Source organism: Pleurodeles waltl, chromosome 3_1 (assembly GCF_031143425.1).
Source record: "Pleurodeles waltl isolate 20211129_DDA chromosome 3_1, aPleWal1.hap1.20221129, whole genome shotgun sequence".
Lineage (NCBI taxonomy): Eukaryota > Metazoa > Chordata > Amphibia > Caudata > Salamandridae > Pleurodeles > Pleurodeles waltl.
In genome coordinates this window covers 384,721,827-384,734,976 of record NC_090440.1, presented here as the reverse complement: position 1 = coordinate 384,734,976, position 13,150 = coordinate 384,721,827, and the positions used below count along the sequence as shown (strand labels likewise).

The following is a 13,150-nucleotide window of genomic DNA, read 5'->3' as shown; positions in this document are numbered from 1 at the left end:
CGGCGGGGGGTTGCGAAGAGGGCCTGTGGCCAACCTCATACCACGCACAGTCGGGCACTTGGCCGCAAGCAGCCATCTCCACGCCACTCAATGTCTTCGGCCGTGGGCAGCGAGGGGGTTAGCCACACGCCTGGCCTGTGGTCAACACATCAAAGGCAACCAACCTGCGGGCCCCCATCCTGTGCTGATTTTGGCCCCCATCCATCTGGGTTTAACACATTTAGGGGGGGCGGACCGAGGGCCCCTCTCCCTGGGCTGCTTCTGACCCCGGGGACCCCCGTTCTTGGGGTCCTTCCTTATATTTATAAGGGTGGGGGGGCATGCAGACCTCCACCCATGGCTGTTTTTAGGCCTGAGGACCGGCCTTATTCTAAAGGGGTAGGGGGCACGCAACCCCGTTTCCCTGCCCGCATTGGAAACAGATCCGAAGTCCGCTCCCAGCTGCAGAAGCATTCTTAAGCTCCTGCCAGCTGGGGGCAGACTTCATGTTTGCTCTTGCTTAGCAGGAGGTTTGAAATTGCTCCCATCAAGCAAGAGTAAACAGGTTTCCGTATCCACACCAGTGCAGGCAGGAAAAGTGCTATGTCCAGGATGCAGGCACCCGGGACATAGGAGCCAGCCCTGGGCGATGCGTTTTCAAGGGCCCTTAATGGATCTGGGAGCAGGCCATTCGGCCAACCTTCCCCTTATTATGGTGGCCGGATCCTAGGGAATTGGGTCCCTGGGTGCCAAAATTGGCCTTGGAGGGAGGCCACATGCTCCCTCTCACTTTTAATAAGGCCATGCCCTGGGATATAGGGGCCCTGAGGCGAAATCGGCCTGGGGAGGGGAGCTGCATGCCCACCTACCCCATTTTAACTCTGGCTGGGCCTGAGGGTCAAAATCGTCCAGGAGTGGGGCTGCATGCCCCCCTCTCACTTTTAATTAGGCAGGGCCCTAGGGTATGGGAATGCCTAGGGCTGAAACTGGCCCAGTGAGGGGGTCCTTGTACGTCTCCACCCGCATAATAATAGAACCAACCAGGACCTGGCCCAAGGGGTGGGAGGATTGTTAAAAAAAAAAAATGGGGAAAAAAAAAGAGCAGGAGGCTGCACTATTTCTTTTTTGTTATTTTGCTGCAGATTTGTGGATCCTCTGAAACTTCCTGTTTGAAGTGGTGACAGCCCAAGAGATCTCACTGTCGGATCTGCGGACCCGATGCGTCCCAAAATATACATGAATCTTTTTGCTTTAAAGATGGATGGGAGAAGTACTGCTGCAACCTGGCCAATATGCAGCAATAGGCTGAAGCGCAGTAGAGACAGCAACTCCAGAAGTGCTAGGCAAGGCTGAACAGCAGTGAATGCAAGTAGAACACCTTGGGGCACATCCCCTCTTCCACCACAAACAGGAGAGACTGAAGAAGAAGTACTGCTGTATTCTGGGCACTCACATGCAATTACTGAACAATAGGGGAAAGGCAAGTGTAATGCATCAAACATGAAGCTCAAGACGACCATGTGTGAAATCAGGGACATTTTTCACTGAAATAGTAAAAAAAAAAAAAAGTGGGTAATCTGTGTTACATGTATTGATATTAAAAATATAATCACTTTTAAATTCTAACAATAATAATGTTTCGGCAGTCTATTGAACGTATTTACTGAAATGGTCAGATACGTTATACTTAGAGCTCATTTACTTCTTAACAGGGCATCATGGAAGGTTATGAATTGCTTTTTCAAAGCGCTCCTAGCATCAATAACAGTAAGGCTTCCCAAACTGTTGTCTCCTGTGTGTATGCATATGGGTTTTCAATGTGCAAGAGAGCTCCACCTGGCTAAGGGGGAACATTGATAATTGCCAACTTAGCACTACAAAGCTTTGTGTGGTGTGGAAGGCAGGAAGAAAGAAATGTAGCCCATCAGTGTACTCCTGTGGAACACGCTCAGCACATTATTGCAGCTAGAGTGGCTTTAGAGGTGGACTCCTTCCCTGTGGTTCCTCCTTCATCTGTCCCCTTTCTGTATGCAGAACTCTACAGTAATAAAACTAAATGCTGTCACTCACTCTGCAGGACAGAACAAACACCTGTACAGTGGGAGGAAACAAGATGTGAATAGCATCAACAAAAACCCAGTGACTGAGGAAGATTGACCAACTGTCCACTCTAGGTATGCTGTCATGTGGGCTGATCCAGACTCTAAGTGACACTTACCCAGACTGAGCATGGCTTAAGTAGGCTGACCTAAAGCCCCTTCTGCAAATATTAATGTGCATTATTTGTTAGTAATTGATTACAGAGGTGTGGAGAAAAGCTAAAGCTGCTTCTACTGCAAACATATAAAAGAGTACCCCAAGATGTGCGGCTTAACGGGATACAAACAAAATAAAACTACAGCCCCATCATGACCTGTAGTTAACCCAGTATTAATATTTTACAAAGGACACAGTCACATGTTTTGGACCTTGAATCCAGTGAACCTATTAATACTTCACATTTTTTAAAAGAGGATATTCAAAGGAATCAAACAGAGATGATTTTCTTCAATCATGGAAGGTATATTTACCAGCAAGGAACTCTGATTTTGGGACCCTTAACCCTCTTGTTCACTCAATCCTGGGGTAGCTGTCACTCTCACAGTGTCCATCACTCTCCTTCTAGAACATCATTCTCTTTCTGAGCCTCACAACAGTTGCATACAGCATTCATGTTTTGGTTGCAAGGCACCAGCCAATAAGTGGAAAAAATTGGCTACCATAATCTTTCCCCAACTCTGTTGAAAGTTGACAGGTGCATAGGGATTCTGATGTAGGCTGTTGCATCTACACAAATGACTCTAGACAAGCATCGCCCAAGACAGGTCAGAACAGCTAGCTAGTAGTTCAGAAATCATAAAATCCATGAAAAGCTGGACACATACCAATATGCTGTGCCTCAGTGTGAAAATAAATGCAAGATTACAAGTCATAGTTTATCCAAAACAATCTTATCACCTGGAGCTTCTGTTATCAACCCCATTATCGAGAAGCACAGTATCTTCCTGAACAAGAATGTAAGGAGCCATAGTAGTATTCTTGGTCACTATCTCACTTAGGAAGACCACATGAATTCACACATTACATCATCTTATAGAACAGACAGGACCTGACCAAGTGTTAGCATCTTACATTTTTCCTTCCTCAAGAAAGCTTTGGGGAGGAGCAGATCTAGAACAGAGTGGAGGCCTCTGTGCTGGTTGGCACCCAAAAGTAGCTGGGATACCAACCACAACCTACTTCTGATGCCAGCACCCTCTCAAAGGCTGCTTTGTTCAAAATAACCTGCACTTCTTCCAGGAGCAATAAAGCAATAAGGAGAGGTGGTCCCCATTAACCGATCCAAGGACTGTGGCAGAGGGATGGGGTTTCCAAGAATAGAAGGGCGTAATCTCGCTGAACAATTTGGAGCATCCGCTTGTACGAAGTTATTGCTTGCCATTGGGGCAGGTGGTGCCTGACCCTTGTAGAATTCTACCTAAAAAGGCCTGAAATATTTGAAGGACTTGATTGCACTCCACTGTACCATGGCTTTGTTCAGTTCTGCCTTAAAAACCCCTGAGCTAGGCTCCTCCTCAAAATTCTTTTACTTTTGGCAGGTGGAGGCTTTCCACGAGAGGCTCGAGCCTCTGGAATAACATGAGTGAGCACTAGAACAAGAATCATGAACTCACAATTTGTTTTTTTCTTTGAAAAAGCTAAAATGTCAACAGAAGGAGTTCACAATATATGTTCAACTAGCCATCTTGATTTATTGAACAAATTGTCAGAGTCTAGGGACAAAAAGAGCACCACACAAATGTTCAAAATAAATAATTCCCACCTTTTCAGCTCTGTCCGACAGCCATTTGGTTTCAGGAGTTTAGCCCTGCCCAGAGACAGTGTATTATCATTTTGACCTGACCTGTCATCTTCTGATTCCCCAGGGAAACCGGGTTATAGGTGGAACTTCCCACTTGATTACCTCCCTTGCAGGAAAGATGATAATCACAGGGCGCTGTGCTATTTCTAACGCTAGAGTGAAAGAAGTATTATATGCATGTAACCCATATTACGGAACAAGCTGCTTCTAGGTGCTCAAAGGTGAGAAATGGGTTTCTAATAGAACATGTAAATGCAATAGTAGGTGGGGCAGTAAGAGCCATATTTTAAGAGAACTATTTAGCATTCCGTTCTTCACCCTGTTTTGGGGTGATGCCCAGTGAGTGTAACCAGCCAAATGGCTGCACCTACCTCAAAGAAAAGATGTGCTCTATCTGGGAACTGCACATCACTGAAATTATATAGGTAATGTCCCTCCTGATCCCTACTGGCTGTGCCCTGCCCACTGCATAACCTAGCGTTGCAGAAGTTGGTTTTATACTAACAGACTATTTATTTAATAATCCAGCTCCAGCCGTAGGCTCTTCTAATTTTCCTCACAACGCGTAGACCCCTTGTTGCTCTATATCCACCACCATAACCACTGTCATCATCTCTCGGACTCTCCTCTGCATCATTGCCTTCCACTGCTCAGACTGTCCCCATCACCCTTTGCATACTATTCCCTCTTCAATTAAAATTCCACCCTTCAGCCTATCCAAGCTGCTCTCGCAACACTCTGCAGCTGCTGGGTCTCTTCCTGCTCCCACCATCTATCAAACCTCACTGTCTTCATCACTCTCCACTCTTTCTCATGATCCCCACCATCCAGTGCCCCTCCTCATCCTGTCACTATCACCGTCCAACTGTCCCCATCATCATCTGACCCTCCCTACAGTCCCAATCACCATACACTCTGTCCCCGTTACCATCCTTACCCTTTCTCAATCCTCTCTTCACCTCCACACTCACCCTCATGACCCACTACCCCACCGGACTATGTCTCTGCACCGTCTACCCCACCTCACTCTGCTTACATCACCCTCTCCCATTGGTCGTCCTCCTAATCAACCTCTTCCCCTCCTCAACCTGTTTGCTCCATTACCTTTTGTCCTCTTCCCGCCCCCCCTCACTTCGTCCAAGTCATTTTCTGGCCCTTTCCACTTTGACACTACTCACTCTGCTATTGACACCCACTTTCTCCATTCACCCCTCTTTGTCCACATTACCTTCTGCCCCTTCCCACTGTCCTGTCACCCTCTGCCCCTCGTCGTATTGGCCTCTCTATAACAGCACACCCTCAACCAATCCCCACTTCTCTCATAACCCTCTGCCCCTTCCCCACTGTCTATCCTCAGTGTCCCATCGCTCTCTGCCCCTCCTCATTCTGTCAGTCCCCATTAGCCTTTGTTTCCTTCATCCTCTTTCCTTCTTTACCCCGTCCCAATCAGACCTTGACCCACACTACTCCGACCATCCACACTCTGTCCCCATCACTCACTGCCACTTCTCATTGTCCCCCTCACCCCTGCCCTCTCCTCACTCTGTCCACATCTCCCTCTGCATCTCATCTGTCTGAGACCAACACCCACTGTTCTTCCTCACTTTCTCCAATCACTCTTCACTGGCCCCATTACCTTCTGTATCTCTTCATATTGCCTCAGACGATTATTGCTAAATTACAGATTTGCTGCATTTGCTACATAATCCATCATCTGCCACATAACTTGCAGATTTTATTTTTTTTAAAAGTTTCTAGCTCAAACAGTTCAAAAGTTACTTAAAATGCACCGCATATGTTACAGCGCAGTGGAAGGTCCTTTGCAAAGTTACATTATTGTTGCTATATTTGGGACTTAAATTGGTCCAACAATGCCGGGACAATATTAAAAAGTTTGAAAATTACAAAATAATGAAGTAATACTATCACAAAATGTGCTGCATTATGCGGCATAATTTGTCTTTTCTTGCAGCATAATTTACTCAACCCTATGCATAATTTGCCCTTCTCTGCCGCATAATTCCAGTGGCCCGGAGTATAACTCTCTGTCGCATCCCATTGCCTCTTCACCGTCTGTCCTTCATCACAATGCCTCCTCTAGCACCAAACAATTTCTGCCACTTGTCAGCCTTTCTCCTGCTTCTTGTACCTGCCTCTCTGGATCCCTCACCCCACTGTAGGTCCCCTGACCTGGCCAGTAAAGTTCTGGGTCACTGACTAAAATCTTGCTAAAAATCTGAAACTTGAAGAAGCACTAGAATTAACTAACAGCACACAAGACTAGAAAGAATCTGTAAAAAAAAAGCTGAACAGAGAGTTCACCTGTGAGCCAATAATATAGGTAGAAACAAAAGGTGAAGAGGAACAAGAAAACAATTGTGCATGCATCCCTAGTATCTTCCCACCGTCTAGCTCCTGTCACCCAACAGGGTATCAACAATCCTCTTGGGTTGTGTCGGGCGAATACGCTAACGTCGGGGTTATCCACTAGTTCTCTGACCAGGCGTTGACCTCTTCACTCCTCTCGTCATCTTCTTCACATGTGTACTCTGCATCTGACAGTGCATCTTCTGCCGCAGACCTTGCACCTGATTCAACAGAATCCTCTTCCTTTCTGCCCGGTTAGTCGCCTTCTCTCCATGGTCTCTCTGTCTCTTTTTCATTAGCCTGTCTCCCTCTCAGCATTATCATGGCCTTTTGTATCCATCACTCCAGCAGCTTCCTGTATGGATGATTCCTTCTTTAATTTCCACTCAACACTACTCCCGGTCTAACCACTGTCCTTTTGATTTTTGTAGGTTTTCCAGCCGATCGGCACCTGTCGCTCTGGGACCTACACTCCTTTAAACAGGTAAGTGTCCGCATCTACCAACAACTCATTCAAACTGGGTCATTACCAATTTAAAAGAAGTTCCATCTGTAGATTCACTGATGCCACCAAAAAAGAAGGTATAGGGATAGAGAGATCATGGATGATAAAGTCCTTCACCACTGCAACACTGAGAAAGTAATTTACTACATAAAAGGTCCTTGCGGACTATACTACATAGGCATCACTACATGCAAAATATGTATTATTCATTGCAAAATGAGTTCCACAAGAATGACCAAACATTACCTTGAAATTCAGCAAATTATTTGAGATCAGTGACTTTAGAAAAACCTAAAATAACCAACTCAACATTGCACGGAGATTATTCAAGAAACAACAGGGTTGGGTTTATCAACATAAATCCAATATCAAAGGGCTGAATGACGATATCCTGTGGTTACAAGTGGGATAGTTTCATTATTTCATAATGTTGTGGGTATACCATAAAAGCCAATCTTATCTTCTTTACATCAACAACTGTTACAGAACCATTAGATGAGAATCTCTCCATTCAACATCTACCAACATTACAAGACTATGACTTTCTTCTTTTATGGTGTGAGGTGATTTGAACCCCAGGTGCAGTTTTGATTGTATATTGGGCTTCTATTCTACTTATAAAAACATATTCACACATTGAGCTCTAGCACGGACTCCAATCCCAATGAGCCCAAAGCAAGTGGTGATGTCACCGTGCAAAAAGCGCATCCCACCACATACAGCAACAAGCATCCTTGCTTGAAGAAACCACTTAAAAAATGTGGTATTCCCCACTCCCATCAATATACAGAGGATACACTTGACGATTAGGTCAAGTAGAGGGGATAGCCCTTTGACAAAGTAAGTTATTGGACTTCTTTCAAAGCCAGGGGGCATATCTTTGGACCATACAAACCTCTCTGACTAACTGCTGGCACATATGTTTACATACTACTCTGTTAGTGTGTGACTGCAAGGAGATCTCCAGCATGCAACTCCATGTGGCAATAACATTCCTTAATTAGTTGTAAGACACAAGTGTGTGCAACTATTATGCAGGAGCCACTATTAGCAGCTTATCACACCATGTGTGCTGTGGACTGTTCACATGTCAGTTTGTAGTGTCACAAGCACAAGCATGTAGTGACTAAGGATGTAAAGTAATGCTATATAATTTTATTATTTATTTTCTTATGATTTTGTCATGTGTACCTGTCCTTTTGTTTCATTGTTCCTTCTAGATTCAGTATGCAACCACAAAACACAAGTATCACACTTCTTTAGCATGTACAACGTGTGAGTTTGTTAAATGCAGAGTATATGAATGGGCATTTAGAAATGCAATAAAGAGATTCTGCTCCTGATGAATTTAAGGAACTCCGTATGGGTCCACCAGGCAAAAACATGTTACCTGTACAATGCTGGAGTAAAAATTTTCCCAAACATCCTTGATTAGATATTTTAATTATCTACTTGGAATTCCATCAGTAAAGGTATACTTGAAAGACCTTGGAACTTATTAACAACACTTTTTGGATCCCACTTTATCATAAAACCCTTTAACACTTTCTACAATATAGGAAGTCTATTCACCAGTGTAATCATGGTTGGCAAATAAGTAAGCCTGAGTTTGAAGCATGACTCCTGGATAGCTCTGTGAGGGCTTACCTAACATTTTTTTAAATGTGTATGTTTATCATGGTTCTAGGGGACAATCTTTCTAAGTGGTTGGTGATGAGGTATGTGCAAGAACCAATAACATGATTATATTTCTTACCGATTATTTGGCCAAAGAAAGGTTTCCATCTGAATTTATATCAGATAACGGCACACAGTTTCCATCACACATTATGAAGGCATTTCTTGGGGCGGGGTGGGAATAATACAGGAGATGCAGTTTTTATCACACACAAAGGTGTAGCGTAGTCGGGTGAATGAGTGAATTAAAGGAGCTATTATTGAAAGGGTCGATGTGAAGACTGCTGTATGAGCTACGTTGAGGGCAGATCGCAATACACCTAATGGCATCACTGGTGTCTCCCAGTTCAACACCCTGAGATATAGAGGAGCACATAATTTGCTATGACTGTATAGTTCAGCCGACTGGGCAAAGGTGTGTTTGTCACCTCAACAAGGAAGTGCCTAATACTGTATAACACACAACGGCCCCTCAAAAAACCCTGCCAACCTGCTGGTATCAGCAAAGTACAAGCCCATTTCAAAGCTCTTTTTTTTGTGAAATCAAAACATGGTGGACAGGGCAACTTGCAAGCTGCAAGAATTTGCAGAGTTAAGTGCTAATCTATAAAATGAACAATCAACTACTAGTCCAGGGACAAGAAATAGTACCCAGTAGCCAATGTCAGGTAGACCTGTGCCCAGACCTTGAAGTGAGGCTGCCTGAAACTCTGATACTTCAAGACCTATCTGGAGTATATGATATAGTGTACAATAAAATACCAACATAGTGCCTGGAAAAGAAGTGAGGTATAACCAGAATGGCTATTTAGTGGTACCAATAATTCTTATAAAATCATAGCAAATAAATCAGAAACAGTTCCTCACACAAATCAGACACAGTTCCTCTTCTGCAGTTACACATGTCAGAATCAACTCCAGCTAAAGCTGCATCTCTGCACCACCAACAATTACAAATGTATGCAGACAATATTCACATGCACGTTCATCTGAGCAGCCACAACTTACAGCACATAAATATTACTAACTGCTTGAAACACATATCTCTGGATGAGATACTTCTTTCAAAGGATCAGTTAATTTAGAGCATAGTTCAATAAAAAACTGGCCTTTGGTGAAACAAATCACCACTGTGGACAAAAACACCACCTTCTACCTCATTTTGCTGAGAAAGATCCTCCTGTGACTCCATTTATATCATCACATTGAACTGAATATACAGTAGTCAAGACTACTGTAACATTGCATAAGCCACAGCCCTAACAAATAAAACTTGAAACTGCCTGTCAGTGGCACAGTGAATTAAGTACAAGTTACTCTGCATGATCTTCAAGGTGCATTAGAGAGACAGAGAAAAACATGTACATGATTTAGTTGCAAACTGCATACATAAGAGACAACTGAAGTACAGCAAGACAAAACTCATCATAAAGGACTAAGGGCCAGATGTAGGAACCCGTTTGCATGGTGCAAACTGCGAAAATCGCAGTTTGCGCCATGCAAACAGCCTTCTGCGATGCACATTCACAATTTGCGAGTTGGTACCGACTAGCAAATTGTGAATGCGACTCGCAAATAGGAAGGGGTGTTCCCTTCCTATTTGCGACTCGCATCGCAATTCGCAGTTACCACTAGTGTCACATGGGACCCCTTCCCCTTTGTGAATGTGGGCAAAAAGGTTTTTTCAGAGCAGGCAGTGGTCCAAATGGTTTCGTTATTTTTTTTATTTTGCAACTCGTTTTCCTTTAAGGAAAACGGGCTGCAAAATAAATTTAAAAAACTGCTTTATTGAAAAAGCAGTCAGACATGGAGGTCCGCTGACTTCAGCAGGCCACCATCCCTGTGAGTGCAGGGACTCGCTATGGGGTCGCAAAATGCGACCCACCTCATTAATATTAATGAGGTGGGTCTTTGCAACCCCATAGCGACTCGCAGTCGGTGTCTGAGACACCGTACTGCATCCGATTTTGCGAATCGGAAATTGCGAGTCGCACCGACTCACAATTTCCGATTCGCAAAATCGGACTTTGCTACATGTGGCCCTAAATCCACAGCAAGATGCATAGGCTATCCAAACCCGGTGTTGGTAGCACAACTCTGGAATTCACTGTCCCCAGACATTAGGAACCTAACAAATCAGATAAATTAAGGCACGTCTCTTAAAAGAGTGTTCCACACAAATCGACTGGAATTACCCCTGGCCCCACTCCAAAAAAGGACTTAGTGCCTATAAGTGCAGGTCCGCGAAGCCTAGACCTGAGTAATCATTATGAGACCTCCCATCCACTACACAATTCTTTAATGACCCAGAAAGTGGATTGGTTAGTTCAGAACTGTCCTGAACACAGTCGTCAACACTAAGGAGTGGCACTCTGTCACAAGTCAGAGCTTGGCAAAACAAATAAACAGACATATTGATCTTTATACTGATTAAGTGAATACGGAATTCAAGAAAGATGTTCTATTGTTATATCTTACCTAATACTTCTGCTGTAGCCATAATTTCACATGTGTACATGGCCGCCATCAGTCGCTGAGGCTTGGCTTGGAAGGCATACCGGCAAGCTTCCTTCATTGTGGCAATCAGTTGGCCAGAAAAAGGGCCATAACAGTCTGTAGGCATAATTTCACCTTTGCGTTTTGTCTTCTCAAATGACTTTGCACTGTCTTCATTAAGATAAATCAGGCTATTGACATCAGCAGATGATTCACTGATAGAAGTATTAGCTGTTGCGTTTACTTCCTTTTTGTTTTCTGTCCCATCCGATTCAAAACACACTGAATCCTGCCGGCCAGTGATTATTAGTGTTTGTACCTTGCTCATGTCCCACTTTTCCACTATAAAGCATACACCCATTAGAGGTTCTTCACACAAGGGTCCTGCCAACGTCACAAGCTGAAACCCACTTGCAATGCTGTTATCTAAATCCCGACATTTAGCGCCTTCCTTCCTAGCCTTATCAAGGCATTGCCACACAGAAGGTCTTTCATACCCTTCCAGTCTGTTCAACAAAATATTTGGTCCATTCCGACGAGGACCAAATGACCAAATCTGATCAACTGCATTTCTCCACCTTCTTCCTTGTAGGTTTTGTTCCAGTTTCTGCTTAAATTCTTTAATTCTATCCAAAGTGAACTGGCCAATTTCATGGGTGTTACTACCTTCATTTAAAGCCAAGTTGAACTGCTCCATAACACGGATCAAATCACTGTTCTCTTCAAGAAGTTGTGTTACAGCCTCAGGAAGAGGCATAGCTCGAACACTAAGGCTGGCAATTTTATTTGGAGTGGTCATAGTTACAAGCCCATCCACATCAATCTGAACACCTTCTGGAGTTCTATTCTGATCTTCTTTTACTTGATGTATGACAGCAACCTTTTGCTGCCTACCAATATCTTCATTCACCATGTCAACTTTCGGGGGACGTATAATTGTCTCCCTGAAAGGAATAATTGGCTCTGATGCACTCAGCTGAATCTTTGCAAACCTAGTAAGAGCAATAAAATAAAATCATGATTATACTTAAGTTCAGTCTATTTTGTACAGTTTTTACTGTAAATCAGACAGCTGTACTATCAGAAATGCTGAATTTTCTAGTCAATATCTACTCAGGAAATTTCTAACTAGTTCCTAAGACAAGCCTCATTACAATATCAACTCACATTCTCAGTATGCCACCTTCCTTTCACAGCTGCCTGTAGACATTACAACCATAATAATTACATAGTTCACACAATGTGTCTGCACCAGGAAACATGCTGTAGGAAGACCGTTTTAGAATCATTCACTTTCCTGTGCAGAAGACTGAATTTGTACATAAAAATATTTCTTACCTCTGCTGTTACAAATACCTGAAATAAATGAGTACCCGAAAACATTCCTTTCAATGTGTGGATATAATATATCTATGGTGTTGCTAGTCTGTGAAAATTGTGTAGTCTATGACCGTTTTCACTTTGGTTTAAAAAAGGTACCCTCATCGTTTGTCTGATTTACATTCTAATTATGTTAATAGAAATGTTAAATATTTACAAATATTTTAAATTGATTATCCACAAATGTAGTAGTGAACAAGTTACTTACCTTCAGTAACGCATTTTCTGATTAAGACTATCTAGCTACAAATTCCTTACCTACGAATTTCCTGGCGTCAGCTTGGAATTCTGAACTTTTGCTGAGCAATACCCTTGCACGCGCCGTCGGTTGGTGTCGATCGGATCCATGTAGCATTGTTAGAGCCGTCTGTGACGTCACGGCCACCTATAAAGGCACCACCCAGACATGCATAGGTCAGTTCCTTTTCCACGAACATCCACGCCAGAAGCGGAGAGCCATTAAAAGAACTAACAGTATGTCCGTGCAAAAACTATGGCCTGAAAGGGACAATCCCTGACACTATCAGATGTTGCCGCAGAGTGGGGAGGCATGGGTGGGTGTAAGGAATCTGTAGCTAGATAGAATCTCTACCAGATAATGCATTACCAAAGGTAAGTATCTTGTTTATCTGATAGAGACTTCTAGCTTCAGATTCCTTACCTTAGAATAGATACCCAAGCCATAACCTCCTGGTGGTGGGCTGCAAACATATCTCCTTACACTAGAAAGTCCTGAAGGACAGAACAGGCAAAGTGCCCGTCTCTAATGACCTGACTGTCCAGGCAGTAATGTCTTGAGAATGTGTGCAAGGATGCCCACGTCGCTGCCTGACAGATATCCAGGA

The 13,150-nt window shown here is 43.6% G+C and overlaps 1 protein-coding gene across 4 annotated transcripts in view; it reads right to left on the bottom strand.

Annotated features, from left to right (window-relative positions):
* Positions 1–13,150, bottom strand: part of EFL1 (elongation factor like GTPase 1) — a 770,553-nt gene that overhangs the window by 98,654 nt on the left and 658,749 nt on the right. For all 4 annotated transcript variants that reach the window (XM_069222577.1, XM_069222575.1, XM_069222574.1 and 1 more), the window contains exon 18: positions 10,908–11,917. In XM_069222577.1, coding sequence (XP_069078678.1) covers positions 10,908–11,917 — 1,010 coding nt within the window. The remainder of the gene's footprint in view (positions 1–10,907; positions 11,918–13,150) is intronic.